At 41.5% G+C, this 17500-nt stretch overlaps 1 protein-coding gene across 3 annotated transcripts in view; it reads left to right on the plus strand.

Annotated features, from left to right (window-relative positions):
* The window catches only part of LOC120523630 (probable ubiquitin carboxyl-terminal hydrolase FAF-X), a 377796-nt gene that overhangs the window by 128241 nt on the left and 232055 nt on the right, over nt 1-17500 (plus strand). For all 3 annotated transcript variants that reach the window (XM_039745106.1, XM_039745107.1, XM_039745108.1), the window contains exons 6-7: nt 4530-4748; nt 14856-14971. In XM_039745106.1, the coding sequence (XP_039601040.1) occupies nt 4530-4748; nt 14856-14971 (335 nt within the window). The remainder of the gene's footprint in view (nt 1-4529; nt 4749-14855; nt 14972-17500) is intronic.

The following is a 17500-nucleotide window of genomic DNA, read 5'->3' on the forward strand; positions in this document are numbered from 1 at the left end:
GGTATTGTATGATGGATAAGTATCTGCCTGAATTTCTCAGCATTGAGAGAACACCATTAATCCTGACAAAATCTCCAACTCCAGTTGGATAAATGCAGCCCCAAACGTTTAAGGAACCTCCACCATGCTTCACTGTTGCCTGCACACACTCATTATTGTACCGCTCTCCAGCCCTTCGACGAACAAATGTGCCTTCTGCTACAGCCAAATATTTCAAATTTTGACTTATCAGTCCAGAGCACCTGCTACCGTTTTTCTGCACCCCAGTTCCTAGGTTTTCATGCGTACTTGAGTCGCTTGGCCTTGCTTCCACGTCGGAGGTATGGCTTTTTGGCTGCAACTCTTCCATGAAGACCACTCCTGGCCAGACATCTCCGGACACTAGATTGGTGTACCTGGGTCCTATTGGTTTCTGCCAGTTCTGAGCTGATGGCACTGCTGGACATCTTCAGATTTCGAAGGGTAATAAGCTTGATTTGTCTTTTATCTGCTGCACTAAGTTTTCTTGGTCGACCACTTCGTCTACGATCCTCAACGTTGCCCGTTTTTGTGCTTCTTCAAAAGCACTTGAACAGCACATCATGAAACCCCAGTCTGCTTTGAAATCTTTGTCTGGGAGAGACCTTGCTGATGTAGTATAGCTACCTTGTGTCTTATTGCTGTGCTCAATCTTGCCATGACATGAAACTGTCTTCCACAACCTCACCTTGGTAGCAGAGTTTGGCTGTTCCTCACCCAGTTTTAAGCCTCCTACACAGCTGTTTTTGTTTCAGTTAATGACTGTGTTTCAACCTACGTGTGACATTGATGATCATTAGCACCTGTTTGGTATAATTGGTTGATCATACACCTGACTATAATCCTACAAAATCCCTGACTTTGTGCAAGTGTACCTATAAGAATTGATGCTGGTTTGAAGGCAAAAGGTAGTAACACCAAATATTGATTTGATTTAGATTTTTCTTTTGTTCGCTCACTTTGCATTTTCTTAATTGGTAAAAATAAACAATCATTATTTATATTTCTGAAAGCATTCTTTGTTTACAGCATTTTTTCACACCTTCCTAAAACTTTTATACAGTACTGTATATATAATATTAGCAAAATACCCATGCTTCACAATGGCGAAGTACTGCCTTAAAATTTTTATTAAGAAGAAAATTAAACCTTTTTAAACTGAGGGAAAATATACCGATAATTATTTGTTAAGGATCTCTTTGTATACCACTTTGTCAGTTCGGCCCTCTGGTTTAATATGACCAAGCTGCGCGCTGAGCTTACTCTTGAGCATGCAACGTACAGTTGGCCATGTGAAAAGTAATCTTGTCTCAAATCTCACAGCTTGGATTGCTGCTATCATAATCGGTTTGAGTTTCATGGTTTGTTTCAATTACGACAGTATTTGCCGGACTTGTGTTGAAGTGACATTCAGCAATCTGTCAAGCGTTGTAAGCATACAACTGGTTTCATCGATAACTTCGCATCCAGCTTTTGAGAGTTTAAACATTCATAAACATCAAAGTGTCCACTACTGAAATTGTCACCTGTGAATCTAAGATGTTTAAGAGGCATTGGCGTTTGTTGAAAGGTGTAAAATATTTGGCCATTTCGGTACACTTGAAAGCGACAACCGAACAATTCAGCGGCAGCCATCAACTCACATGCAGAAACCATAGGTGAAGGGCTTAAGCATTTCACTGTTATAGTGCTCCTGTGTAGTATAATTATCTCCTGTACCGTCATCAGTCCACACCTTGAACCTGTCCCAGTCATTCAATACATAAGACACAATGTTCCTCCAGATATCAAGAGTGAGCCTGATATGGCCGTGCAATATGTAACAAAGAGAATGGAAAAGGAAGGTGCCATCTCCGGGCATGGAAACCACTCGGTAAGTGACAGTTGTTTGATCGATGGTGATGACCTTGACAGACATGTTAATGGGGGTACGGTTGGAACGATAAAGGAAATGGGTATCTGAACAATGTAAAGCAAGTCTAAAATACCTACATAATAACTATAATCGTAATAAACGAACAATAAAACAGCGGAGAAGCCATGGATTAAATTAAAAGGCTGTAGTAATTAGCATGGAGACCAGAGTGACGGGAGGCCTTATATAGGCAGGCAGCCAATAACGTGGGAGGCGTTGGGATGGGGGACCTAACGGCGCCTCACACTGTGACCGAGCTGCAGGCTATGGACGTATATATGTACGTAAGTAAGATTCAGTTAGCGTTGGGAACCCACGTACCAAATTTCTAGAAGATGGGCCCATAAGTAACAAACACTGTTGGAAAGTTCAATATGGCGGCTGATAGTGGCGTCATACCATCGAAATAAGTACGTACATTGGTTTCGGTTAGCGCAGGGAAGCCGCCTACCAAATTTTGTGAAGATGGGGCCATAAATAAGAAAGTTCAACATGGCAGACGTTTTCGACTGTTACACATTGTATTTCGAAATGAAACCTGCTTAAGCTTTGTAAGAAAGCTGTAAGGAATGAGTCAGTCTGTCTGTCTGTCTGTCTGTCTGTCTGTCTGTCTGTCTGTCTGTCTGTCTGTCTGTCTGTCTGTCTGTCTCCCAAAACCCATACTCCTTGCTACTGTATTAAGCTACTCCGCCCCGCTATTACCATGTACAGCCCCCTCTCGAAAGCCCACCTCCCCATACTCTTTGCTTGTGAACTCCATTCCGCCTTGTCCCCACAATTTGCTTGTTCAGCATCGAGTGATTGGCAACATCCCGCCCTGTGCCTCTCCCCTCGCCTCATGCGATCCTGTTTCTAAAATATTTGCCCTGCTCGTTCCTTGCCATCTCTTGGCCTTTATATCTACATTACGAGATGACAGCCGGGTGCTCAACTAAAAGATGCTATGGAGAACACTGATTTAAAATGTAACATTTTCTTTGTGAATTGTAACGTTTACTTAAAAAGTGCAGCTAAAAAGTATTTGATGTCCAGGGGTGCATTAACCTCCAAGTATGTGGCGATTTAAGGGTTAACTATCATTGTCGAAATCTTGATAAACACATTATAGTACAAACATAAGCATTAACACATGACACTAACTTTACTCGCTAAAACTTGCCTCTCAAGAGACGGCAGCATCACAGCTCCAGGATGCTTGCGTTTAAGATGCTCATTCATTGCGGTGGTACTGCCGTGAAAAGAAAGCTCCACTTTGCATAATCTGCATTCAATTTTTTTTTCTTTTTTGGTGAAGTGCTCCCACACTTTAGAAAAATTTCTGTCTCAATTTTTTTTCATCTCCTTCCCCATCCTCTATCCGACTCACCATTGCAGCCATGTTTATTTTCCTCTTCTTCTCCTCAGACGTTGTTCTTCGTTGGTAGGACTGTGTGCAGTCTTGACAAACAATAACAAATGATATAGCCCCCAGACGTTCATGTAGTGCATTGCAGTTACAATAACCAATGTGGTTCTTTGTGACTGGAGCCTCTATTGAAGGTTCTTATAGATGTGGCGACAATAAAAAAAAAATGTTGTAGTCAACGTTATCGATAACGTCGACTAATCGTTGCAGCCCTAGATAGTCTTGTCGTTATGCCCAGTATAGCAATCATTGTGTTCATATATGTGTATCACATAATTCTGAAGTAACATTCAACTTGCTGAGATGACGGCAGTTCTTCTTCCTCTTCTGAGTCTTTACTGGTACGTTTTCTAGTTTATTGTAGATCTCTGTTGTGTTCTTGTGCCATTTGAGGTCAGACTTACACATTTTACAACTCAGAACTATTTTTTTATTTTTGTTTTGTATACACTGCATTCAGAGTATAGTGCCCCCAATTTCTGGAAGTCTTATGTTGCACTGTCTTTTCTGGCACTTGCTTACTGCCTGCATTTTTTCAGATGCGTTCAAAACTGAATGAAGTAGTAATGCAATTGTACATCATGACGTTCTCCGCCTAATGACGTAATTTACTAGTTGATGAAAGTGATCATTGCTATTGTTTTTAATAATCGAATATTGTCAATTATGACAATTCATTGTTGTAGCACAAATATGGACAGATGACTTTTTTATGGAAAAACATGACTTCTGACAAAGACATGCTTTGGATTTGAATTGAGCAGCTGTGATATTGGCCACTAGGAATTATAATATATTATCCAATGGCAGTGGAATACAATGGCATATCATTCATTTTTGTCTAAAACATGACTGTTTACAAAAAATATTAATACTGCTCTTTTAATCTAAATGACAGTGGCTTATAAAATCTATGTGGTATTTGCTAGACAATGAATATATTTTAATGTTCAGACCCCAAGGTTTCCCCAATTTTTTATTGTGTCTTATTTTATAACACTGAGCAAGTCACTTGTGAATAGTTTCAGTATCCTGATCATGTAAGTCATCATGTATAAATACAAAATAGTTAATAGTAGTAGTGATAATAATTATTTGTAGATCTTTTTCTTTATTGTTTACTTGCTTTGATATGTATAACTATATACATATAATTATATAACTATATGTATAACTATAATTTTTCAACAGAGGTGTATAATAAATAACACTCATCGTCTGGTAGAACTGTGTGTGGCAAAGCTTTCCCAGGACTGGTTTCCTCTTCTTGAACTGCTTGCAATGGCCTTAAATCCTCACTGTAAGTTCCATATCTATAATGGTACACGTCCTTCTGAGACAGTGCCTGCAGGAGCACAGCTAGCCGAAGATGAACTTTTTGCTCGTCCACCTGATCCAAGGTCACCAAAGGTAAGTTTATCTGTTGTTGTCTGCATCTCATTAACAACATCAGCTTTTCACAAGTTTGTCAGAATGTTTTTAGAACAATGTTTGTGATGGACACAGACTTTTTTAGTGGTTAAATTAGAAGTTGTAGCTAAAGTAAAATAGTGAAAATTTACAGGCTTGCCTGTGTACAGTTTGGGGAAACGTTTAAAGCATAGTATCAGAACTAATTAAAGAGAGAAAGTAGATGCCTCTAAAGGACTACAAGAATATTCAGAGATCAAGTACACTGATTATGACTGAGCATGTTTAAAATGCAGTTGGAGGAGGTCTGTTGAAATGGACTTGAAGCTGCAGTCATTGCATGGCAGATACATTTTTTTAATGACATAGAGTATGGACGTGAAAGGAAAAACCCACACAAAATTTTCATTTAATAGTATAATGTCATTAGTGCATGGTTGAAACCATCTTGTTTGTTTGTTTTTTTTTCTTGTTCTTTTAATATGCAGTACATATAAGTTAGCCAATATTACAATGTTGAATGTTATTAAATATAAGACCTCAGTCGATAATGGTCATATCCATGTTAATACTTATCAGTGTTTGATGTAGGTTCTCATATAAGGTAAAGTTTCACCTTTTAAAAAAGTTTCTGTGCTTATCATGACATGGCACTAATATGCAAAATAAGCTGAAAATTCTTTGGCTCTCATTAAGGAAAAAAAATCATATTAATTATCCATTGGTGAAGGAACATCATTGATGCACCACATCCATTGTCTCATTTTTAAGTATAACTTTTGCATATACCATGCCCATGATATGTGAAGAGTATGACTTTTGCATTTTTTCCTAAAAGACAAACACCTTTTCTAAACAGATCCCCTTAAATGGTGAATCTTTGATAACATTTTGTATCTAAGTGAAATCAAAGGATGCATGTAGTATTGCCTTCTAGCAATGCACTTAAGAAAGCATGACAAAATTGCTTGTAAGCTGGTCCAAGACACTGTGTACTTCAAAAGTCCAGAAGATATGACTATCAGTCTCTCTTTATAATTTGAGGCACTGTCTTTGTGTTTCTCAAATTTTAAAGAAAATGAATGTGCTAAATGCAGTAATGGTCAGTGGGTGCTTCCTCATTCTTTCATTTTAGCAGTTAAAATAACACTCAAGAAAATACAGAGAAATATTTTAAAGTTAAGAACAATAGTGACAGGTAATAGTTTTTCATGGGCAGGTGTAAATTAACAGTTTGATAAATCCAGATCTTGAAAATTTAAGCTAGACTTCAGAGCATTTTTTTGCAATGTGAAATGTTAGTTCAGTGCTGTTGAAAGGAGCTGGCTATAAAGAAATAATACGGACTACAGTAATTTGAGACATTTACATTTTTTTTTTGTATACTACATCTTTATTTTCAGTGTGCGTTACAAATAAGTTAATTAGGATTCAAACAGCATAACATGCTCCTGTCACAAGAGACGTTATGCCTACTTTGGACAGTTTGAAAGTTATATGTTGACTAAGGTAGTCAGAATGAAAATGAAATGATTTTGAAAAGGCTCAAAATACCTGAGAGTGTGTGAAATAGTTATCTGTAATGAAGGAATACATCTCTCGAGGTGCAGAGTAATGCCAAGGGTGCCACAGTTACTGAAAAATAATGTTTATGTGTTTGAATGTTCAGGGGGTGGATTAGTCAAAGGTAGAATACATAATACAAAGATAATAATAAACTTTTGCCCTGCATATATAGAGATTTGCCAGTAAATGTCAAATGGATTGTCTTCATCACTTGCCCAGCTCCCAAGGACCACACAAAAAAGTTTAAGCTACATTAGAATGTCCAAAGATAGATGAAGTTAACAAGAAATAGCAAAAGTAAATTGAGTTTGTGGTCATTTTTCTAAGCATGTTAAGAATGGTATGTTAAATCTGACTATATAAATCTATGTATATTAATAGAACTGTACCATGTCTGAATGTCCATAAAATTTTAATTTTAAGCAGCTATATTTGGGATTTCTACTAGTTTATTGTGTCTGTCTTTCTGACTCACTCACTCATCAACAAAACTACTATTTCCTATTTAGTTAATTCCCTGAAGTTAAACAGTATGTCTAAGTCAGTACAGTAGGTATACGCTAATTATATATATATAGAGTCATAAAAACGAGTCCAAGACATCATAAAGTTTTGGGGCAGCCACCCGTATATTGTTTTTTCCCAGCTGCAAATGGGTTTTCTTATCAAAGAAACGATGTGCATCTCACAGAGTCCAAAACAGAACTGACTATAGTAGGCCAAGATGGAGGATTTAAAAGTCTTGAGAGGAAGTGACGTCAAAAGGACCGGAACCAGAAGTGACGTCATCAAAGGGGCCGGCTTCGGAAGTGATGTCTTCAGAGGCGCTGGAACCTTGCAGGATTTCCCAGGAAAGGTCTGTAGGGAACTGAGAAAGACAGTCAGTGCACTTCCGCCGCCCCCTGGTCGGATGTTTTATTACAATTACTCGAGCCCTTTAGCTGCCTCCTACTCGCACGTGTGTGACAAGGCCACCCCCCCTCAGCCCAGACCTATCGGGTCGGGCGTCCTGCACCGAGAGGTCGTGGGCATGAGAGAGAGCATCAGCGTTGGCATGGAGAGAACCCTTACGATGAATAAGCGAAAACTTGTAAGGTTGGCGGTCAAGAAACCACCTAGTGACCCGTGGATTTGACTCCTTGTGAAGGGCCATCCACTGTAAAGGAGCATGATCCGTCACCAGAGTGAACTTCCGGCCCAAGAGGTAGTACCTCAACTGCGTAATCGCCCATTTGATCGCAAGGGCTTCTCTCTCCACCGCTGCATACCTGGTCTCTCGATCCAACAGTTTCCGGCTCAGGTACATGATGGGGTGTTCAACACCATCGACGCTTTGGCTCAGCACTGCACCCAGGCCTATGTCCGAAGCGTCTGTCTTGAGAATAAAAGGGAGAGAAAAATTAGGAGCTTTTAATATTGGTGCTGACGTAAGAGCCTGTTTTAAGTCACTAAATGCAGCGTCCGCCTTGTCAGTCCATACCACATGATTAGGAGCCCTTTTCTTTGTAAGATCAGTCAAGGGTGCCGCGCTCTCTGAAAACCGAGGTACAAACCGGCGGTAGTACCCGGCCAACCCGAGAAAGGCTTGGTCCTGCCTCTTGGTTTTCGGATGGGACCATTTAACAATGGCATCTATTTTTGAACACTGTGGTTCCACAGTACCCCGACCCACCAGGTAGCCCAAATATTTAGCTTCTTTCAATCCAAAGAAACAATTCTTGGGATCAATACGAAGCCCGGCTTCTCCTAGCGTCCACAATACCGCAGTGACCTGCTGTACGTGTTCTTTCCTTGTGCAGGAATAGATGACTACGTCATCCAGATAGGCAGCACTATACGCATTATGGGGTTGGAGCACTTTGTCCACCAGACGCTGGAAAGTCGCAGGAGCCCCGTGTAACCCGAATGAAAGAACACGATACTGCCAGTGTCCGCTAGGAGTACTGAACGCGATCTTGACCTTCGCGGAGTCCGTTAAAGGAATCTGCCAGTACCCCTTTGTCATGTCAAGCGTGGTCAAAATTCAGCTTGTCCAAGTCTCTCGAGGAGGTCATCCACGCGAGGCATGGGATAAGCATCAAAAAGGGAGACCTGGTTAAGTCGACGGAAGTCATTGCAAAACCTCCAACTACCGTCAGGCTTACTAACCAAGACAATTGGGCTGGACCAGGGACTATAACTTTCCTCAATCACTCTTAGTTTCAGCATCCGCTAGATTTCCAGCTCCACTTCTGCTTTCTTTGCCTCAGGAAGTCTATAAGGGCGCTCTCAGACTATAACTCCTGGTTCAGTCACTATGTCGTGCGCAATCAGAGAGGTCCGTCCGGGTTTTTCACTCACCACCTCTGAGACGGACAGGATGGCTGATTCCAGCTCCGTCTTTGTCTATAGGTTAATTCCTCGCCGAAATTAAGGGTGTCTATGTGAGCAAAGAATGAGCGGGGCTGAGCGGAGGAGGGATCTGGCTCCCTCTCCTTTCACGGCTTCAGCAAGTTCACATGATTAACCCGCTCAGTTGGTCTACGATTGGGTTGTTTCACCAAATAGTCGACCAACCCTTTTCTCTCCTTAATTGGGCGAGTAATTTAGAATGAGAGGTGGGAATTAATACCATGACACGATCCCCCGGCTGGAATTCTTGGAGAGTCGTGCCACGATCGTAATAACGGGCCTGTGCTGCTTGTGCCTCTTCCATATGACTTTTTAAAATAGGTCGAATTTTTTCAAATCTATCGCGTAATTGAGCGATATATTCCAAAATATTTGTACAGGGAAGAGCCTCTCCTTCCCAACCTTCTTTCAAAATATCAATATACCTCGGGGTTGTCGTCTGTATAACAATTCAAAAGGAGAGAACCCCGTAGAGGCATGTGGGACTTCCCGATAGGCAAAGAGAACGAGGGGGAGAAGTTGATCCCAATTCCTCCCATCCCCGCTGACCACCTTGCGAAGCATTTGTTAGAGAGTCTGATTAAACCTCTCCACTAGACCGTCGTTTTGAGGATGATACACCGCGGTCTTCAAGTGCTTTATTTTCAGTAACTTGGCCGCTTCCCTGAACGTCTCCGAGGTAAAAGGTGTTCCTTGGTCCGTTAGGACTTTTTAGGAATACCAACACGCAAATACTCCTACTAGTTCCGTGCGATTGCTTTAGATGTAGCTGAGCGCAAGGGAACAGCTTCTGGATATCGGGTCGCATAGTCCACGAGGACTAATATATATTTATGTCCTCGGGCTGAGGGCTCCAAGGGTCCTACAATATCCACCCCGATTCGTTCAAATGGGGCATCAATTAAGGGAAGGGGAACGAGAGGAGCACGGTCCTTCTTAGGAATTTGCCGCAATTGACATTCTGGACAAGAAATGCAAAAACGGCGAACCTCCTCGTTAATTCCCGGCCAATAAAATCTGAGCTTAATCCACTCTAAAGTTTTTCGGAGCCTAAATGGCCTCCAAGGAGGTGGGCGTGAGCTAAATCACAAACCTGCCACCGGTAAGTTCGTGGAAGTAACAACAGTTTCCGAACCTCCGCCCCATGTTCCGCGACCCGATATAATAGATCATTTTGTATTACAAAGTGAGGTCCTTGTGGCATGGGCTGATGTGTGCGTTGGCTGTTGACAAGGACTACTGATTTTTTGCAAATTTTAGGGAGTCATCGTTCCACTGCTCCCTTTTAAAAGAAGCCGATGTTTGTTTAAACTGAAAGTAAATGTCGGAGAGAGGGTCAGGTCTGACCTCAAGGGGAGGGGATTCCTCCCGACTCGTCGAGGCGCGAGTGGATGTCTTATTTGCCAGCGACGGACCAGGAATCTCCCCGTCCTCCTCGTGGGCTTCCGTATCTCTCTCCGCTGGCTGTGTACACGGCGTGGAGACAGCTTGAGACGAGCTATCCCCATCTACGAGGCATAAGTTTTTATCAGGAGTAGTCAATAGTTTACCGCATTTATTTTCTGACCTGTCCCGTCATAGAATCGCTGAGAAGGGAGGATTAGGGTGGATCGCCATGGGATGTTTTTTTAGCATTCCTCCCTGACTCACGAAACACAGGGCGGTGTCGTACATCCGGAGGTCTCCGTGAGTACATTTAATACTGGTCTTTTTTTTAATTCTCTGTTGCGGTAAAACATATCTGCAATCAACAGTGGAAATGTTGCTGTCAGAATCAAACAGGGTAAGAAGTTTATAACTATTAATGACTACAAATCCTGTATTTGAACACGTCAGGGGGTTGGCAAGAGCACACAAACCATCTCCCCCTTCCACCTACATCCCGCCTCGCTCCCGGATAGGTTGTACGCCCGGTGGCCCGGGAACTCAGAAACAGGCTCCGATGTATGTGTAAGAGACTTCTTCAGTAGGACGTGATCTCTAGGAAATCCACTAGAGGGCCGTTCTGCTCTCCCAGAGTTTGACTGGCTTGGGTGTTTTCAAGAGCTTTATAAGCTCTTCCATTGAATGGAATTCACCCCAGTCCGGCTGGGCAAAGTTTTTAGGTAGGCCTTTTAAAAAGAGGAGACAGGCTACATGTTGCACTATCTGGCAGGTGTTTAATTCAAATGGCCTTAGCCACGCAGCCACCTGCTCCCAGAGGGTCATCGCCTGCTCCTGGACTGATCTCTCTGGATCAAGTGTCCAGTTTTTTATTATTTTCACCTGCTGGACTGGGGATAGCCCATATTTATCTGGGACCTGAGTCCCAATGGGCGGCTCAGCTCTCTCCTCCAAGAGAACATAATAAGCCTTTTTTGTTTCATCCCCAGAAACCAGCCTACGCCTGTATGTCCCCCTCACATTCTCCATTTGGTAAGTTATACGCCCGGGGTTGCATTTGAGGAGCGGAGCCTGTACTGAGTCCTTCCTGACCCCCAAACGCACTCCCCCGCTAGAAACTCTGCCCGGTACTCTCCTACCTGGTTCATCACCTGTCCGAGTCCCGGTTTCTTCTTGGACGTTATCCTGCCGGCTACGCCACTGTCATAAATATGAGTCCAAGACATCATAAAGGTTTGGGGCTGCCACCCATATATTGTTTTTTCCCAGCTGCAAATGGGTTTTCTTATCAAAGAAACGATGTGCATCTCACAGAGTCCAAAACAGAACTGACTATAGTAGGCCTAGATGGAGGCTTTAAAGGTCTTGAAAGGAAGTGACGTCATCAAAGGGGCCGGCTTCGGAAGTGACGTCATCAAAGGGGCCGGCTTCGGAAGTGACGTCATCAAAGGGGCCGGCTTCGGAAGTGACATCTTCAGAGGCGCTTGATCCTTGCAGGATTTCCCGGGAAAGGTCTGTAGGGAACTGAGAAAGACAGTCAGTGCACTCCGCCGCCCCCTGGTCGGATGTTTTATTGCAATTACTCGAACCCTTTAGCTGCCTCCTACTCGCATGTGTGTGACAAAATATATATATATATATATATATATATATATATATATATATAAACTGCTCAAAAAATTAAAGGAACACTTTGAAAACACATCAGATCTCAATGGGAAAAGAAATCCTCCTGGATATCTATACTGATATAGACTGGGTAATGTGTTAGGAACGAAAGGATGCCACATCGCTTGATGGAAATGAAAATGATCAACCTACAGAGCCCTGAATTCAAAGACGCCCCAAAAATCAGAGTGAAAAAATTGTGGCAGGCTAGTCCATTTTGCCAAAATTTAATTGCAGCAACTCAAAATTGTACGCAGCACTTTGTATGGCCCCTGTGTTCTTGTATACATGCCTGACAACATCGGTGCATGCTTCTAATGAGATGACAGATGGTGTTGTGGGGATCTCCTCCCAGATCTGGACCAGGGCATCACTGAGCTCCTGGATAGTCTGAGGTGTAACCTGGTGGCATTGGATGGACCAAAACATAATGTCCCAGAGGTGTTCTATTGGATTTAGGTCAGGAAAGTGTGGTGGCCAGTCAATGGTATCAATTCCTTCATCCTCTAGGAACTGCCTGCATACTCTCACCACATGAGGCCAGGAATTGTCGTGCACCAGGAGCCACTGTACCAGCATAGGGTCTGACAATGGGTCCAAGGATTTCATCCTGATACCTAATGGCAGCCAAGGTGCCTTTGTCAAGCCTGTAGCGGTCTGTGTGACCCTCCATGGATATGCCTCCCAAGACAATCATTAACCCACCACCAAACTGCTCATGCTGAATGATGTTACAGGCAGCATAATGTTCTCCATGGCTTCTCCAGACCCTTTCACTTCTGTCACGTGCTCAGGGTGAACCTGCTCTCATCTGTAAAAAGCACAGGGCACCAGTGGTGCATCTGCCAATTCTGGTATTCTATGGCGAATGTCAATTGAGCTGAATGCTGCTGGGCAGTGAGCTCAGGGCCCATTAGAGAACATGGGGCCCTTGGGTCACCCTCATGACGTCTTTCTGGTTGTTTGGTCAGAGACATTCACACCAGTGGCCTGCTGGAGGTCATTTTGTAGGGCTCTGGCAGTGCTCATCCTGTTCCTCCTTGCCCAAAGGAGCAGATACTGGTCCTGCTGATGGGTTATGGACCTTCTATGGCCCTCTCCAGCTCTCCTAGAGTAACTGCTTGTCTCCTAGAATCTCCTCCATGCCCTTGAGACTGTGCAGGGAGACACAGCAAACCTTCTGGCAATGACACGTATTGATGTGCCATCCTGGAGAAGTTGGACTACCTGTGCAACCTCTGTAGGGTCCAGGTATCGCCTCATGCTACCAGTAGTGACACTGACTGTAGCCAAATGCAAAACTAGTGAAGAAACAATCAGAAAAGATGAGGAGGGAAAAATGTCAGTGGCCTCCACCTGTTAAACCATTCCTGTTTTGGGGTCATCTCATTGTTGCCCCTCTAGTGCATCTGTTGTTAATTTCATTAACACCACAGCAGCTGAAACTGATTAACAACCCCTCTGCTACTTAACTGACCAGATTAATATCCCATAAGTTTCATTGACTTTATGCTATACTCTGATTAAAAAGTGTTCCTTTAATTCTTTTGAGCAGTATATATATATATATATATATATATATATATATATATATATATATATATATACACACACATACACACACACACACACACAGAGGTAAAATTCCGTTACAACAAAGTATTTTTATGGTCCCAACAGTTTCCGCATATGACACAAGTCTATAGAAATCTCATTACTACGAAATCTATTCAGCAGATACTTTCATTACAATGAAGTGCCCAAAAGACCTTGAAATGCCTGAATGCATCATCCACTGAGCAGTTAGTTCTGTGGTCTTAGCTCAGTTGTGCACAACGATCCCTAAACAGAAACACTGTATTTTTTTCTCTTTCTTTGTATTTTGTTTGTAGTGTTTTTTTTTGCTGTTTTTGTTTTCTGTTTGGTTCTGATGTATTGCTCGTTAACATTTGATAAACGTCCGTTGGAATTTAACTCATTGTCACCCTCCTATAGAAATCGCAGGCACCAAGTATTCATATTCACACCCTGTAGCATATAAAAGGGATGTAATGATACATAGATCTCAGAACACAAATCTGTGCTCACTATATGATAAGTTTTCAATACATTCTTACCTATTTTAGTAATTAACAAGTAAACTATAGTGTTCTTCCTCTTCCCAATCCAACCATCACAAAATGTATAAAATACTGTATATAGATGGGCATTATTTATGTTGATTTGATTTTAACATGATTTAGGTTGTTTTATCTAAGATTTGACTTCTCCACTTAGTATTTCTGACTCCTTTGTCAGGCAAGGCTGTATGCATTTTGCATTAAAAAGTGAAATCGCTGGAAAACTAAAAAAGTGTAAGCTTAAACTGGTGCCCTCTGTATTCTTTCGCCTATTTCTTGAGGATGGGGAGATGACAAAAACCAAGGTGTGGACAAAATGTCAACACAGAATCTTTTAATATATAAGGTCAATTTAGTACTGCTAAACGGGTAACAATATACTGCAGTAAATCAATGTAAACATGACAGTTACATGCCTGCTCCTTAAAGAGGCCATTCAGACTAATACCCAATAGCCATGTGGTTGGGTTCCAGGATTATCTCACGTTTAGAGTGCTCATATGGCAAATTGCTGTTGATGACAGTATGCAAACTTCTCTCCTGTCCTCTACAAAGAAAGAGTGAATGGCTTTGCTCTGGCATTTGACTGCATGCCTTCAACTTACAACTGGCTCAAGTCACTTGATCATTGTTACATGTGAAATGCAGCCTCAGAAGAAGTGGTATCTACTCAACATAAAAAGTTAATGTTAAAAATAACCTGTTTGTAATTCTTAAATTTTGCAGTAACAAAGCTAAATATGCTAACATATTGCATTTGTTATGACATTAAATTATTGGGTTGAGTAAGTTAAGAGATTGTCTCATTTATGATTAAGTGAGGACACTCTGACTTTTATGCTAATTAACATTTAAGTAGAAGAAACATGATTTTTTGGGCCAAACGTTGAATGTCATTAAGCAGTGTAGTGCTTGTTATGTTGTGTTTCTATTATTGTATTATAATCTGTGCCTTTTTGTCATTTGTTTTTGAAAACAGGGCTGGCTTGTGGATCTCATAAATAAATTTGGCACATTAAGTGGATTTCAATTACTGCACGATCGTTTCACAAGTGGCCAAGCACTTAATGTTCAGATTATTGCAGCACTCATCAAGTATGTAAGAGGTGTTATTTTTTTCCTTCCCACTGAAAAGTCCTCATAGAAGCATAGGAATTTAGAATTTAATGGAATTTCCTTAATGTGACCTTTTTATTACGCTGTGATGTATACATTATTTTAGCCAGTTTAATGTTATTGTATTTGTTTTACACTCCTACTTATAAAGCATAATTCCTGTTAGTTCTGCCTCTATTTTGGATACTAAAAGTAACATTTTATATGATTTGTTATTAGTGCTTTTTTTTTTTTGGAACGGAGACATTGTACTAATGGGTCTCAGTTGCTTTAACTCCACTGTTTGTTTCCATATGGACTTTTTTCATCTCCCTCCAACTCTTTTGAAATATAAGAATGCATAGACCTGGTGGTGAAAAATTGAAATGTATGGAGAAAGTGATTGAAGTGTCCAAAACAATTGGACCGCCAGACATAAGATATGAACCAACACTTGAACACTCTCAGATCATATTGTACTGGTAAAGCATTTTTCTCAGTGAATATGCTGTATTTGCTGGTTATCTTATTTGTCAAATGTTTTCTTGAAACTTTGCGTTGTGGCTGGCTTAAAGGAATATTTTTTCCCAGTGCCCCATGATGCTTTGTAAGGCTACTGCGACCTTACAGGGCTACAGCAGCTATGTGCAGAGCGTTCATTCAGTTGTACTGTAAGATCCTTGTAGGGATGCTTCAGACATGCACAGTGTCACAGCCAAATCAGTACTCCAGCCTCTCACCCCTGCGTTTTGTTTAAAAAAAAAAAAAATAAGTAAAATTGAGGGATATGTTAGTTGGCTGTACTGCCACCTGATATCTGTGCAGAGCCACAAATTATTATTATGCATGCAAATTAGCCATGGGCTGGCTCTACCTTCCAAAACAAGCCTTAAAGGGGCCATGTATGTATGTATGTATGTATGTATGTATGTATGTATGTATGTATGTATGTATGTATGTATGTATGTATGTATGTATGTATGCATGTATGTATGCATGCATGCATGCATGCGTCTGTTGATGTGTGCAGACCCAGGCTGATGGCAAAATATCAAAAGTAAAGAGTATGTATGTATGTAAATGTATGTAATAAATGTATGTACATACTGAGTCGGGATTTGGTATCTTTCTACAGGTAGAGCAACTGGAGCATGTGTGATCTGTTACTACTGTAAACTGTCTACCTCATACAGTCAAGGAGCAACTGGAGCATGTGTGATCTGTTACTACTGTAAACTGTCTACCTCACAAGTAGCACAAGTAGCGTAGGGCTTCCACTGCCCACTTAATTACCAAAAATTCCTTCACGAAATTTTGAGTAATTCCTCTCCCTGGGAAGTAATTTCCTGCTCAGAAATGTGTTGGGATGTACTTCTGAAAAACTGAGAGAGCACCCTCCCTAAACCAAAAGCACTTGCATCCGTCTATAGAATGAATTCCTTAGAAAAGTCCAGATTCTACAGAACAGGGAATGACGACAAAGTGGCCTTTAAGTCAGAGAAGTACCTGTCACAATCCTCGGTCCAGACAATGATGCAGCTTTTCTGCCCTTTGTCAGGTCTGTGAGAGGGGAGTCCCCCGTACAGGAAGATCAGATTGAATCATTTGTAATATCTAGCAAGTCCTCGGAAAACATGAACCTGCTTCTGCGTTTCTGGACTTGGATATGCAAGCACCTCATCCACCTAGACCAAGGTGTTCCCCAAATAATGTGTTTCTGACATTACAATTTTACACTTCTTAGGGTTAGCTGTCAACCTAGCCAGCCTCAAATTGTCAAGCACTGCTTGCAGGCAGTTGAGATGTGACCTCTAATCATTATTGAAAATTACCAGATCTTCGAATGATGCCCCAGCACACATGGATTGTGGTCACAGGATCCAATCCATCATCCACTGAAAAGTTAACGGCTCACCATAGAGAACAAATTAACGATTAATTCGAACAACCTGTCCAGGGTGGTGAATGTGGTCTTTAGTTGTAACTGCCAGTATAGTTTTCGTGAATTACAGCCATTTTGAGCATTTGCTTTACCTCCTCATGTATCAAAGTTACTATTTGCTTCCAGAAGATGATATGGGCACATCTGTATTTTAACGCTGGATTCAGTTTTGATCTTCTGTTCAGCAATTTCAGTCTGACCATGCTCAGCTGAAAAGACATCAAAGTTCCTCCCGATCATTGACAGCAACTCAACCTTTTGGGTGTCCATCAAATCATCCCCAATAGCAATCTCTGTCTGAGAGGCTGCCACTGATGTGGCTGACATAATTTCTTGTGCGATTCGTGCCACTGTTTCAAATAGATGAACACATAAGATTTACATGGGCTTTTGTCGGCTGGGTATTCTGACCTTGTATTTTATGGGACTCATGCACTCCTCCACTACTGCTGGACTCTGCTGAGTCGTCTAAAATTTCTTTTCTTGTCATAATTATGTTTTTGTTCCTCCTGTTCTCACTGCTGATGCTCGACCGCATTAGAAGACAATTTAGAAATCTGCTGTTGGATCTAAATGACCCGATCGAC

Source organism: Polypterus senegalus, chromosome 2 (assembly GCF_016835505.1).
Source record: "Polypterus senegalus isolate Bchr_013 chromosome 2, ASM1683550v1, whole genome shotgun sequence".
Taxonomy (NCBI): Eukaryota; Metazoa; Chordata; class Cladistia; order Polypteriformes; family Polypteridae; genus Polypterus; species Polypterus senegalus.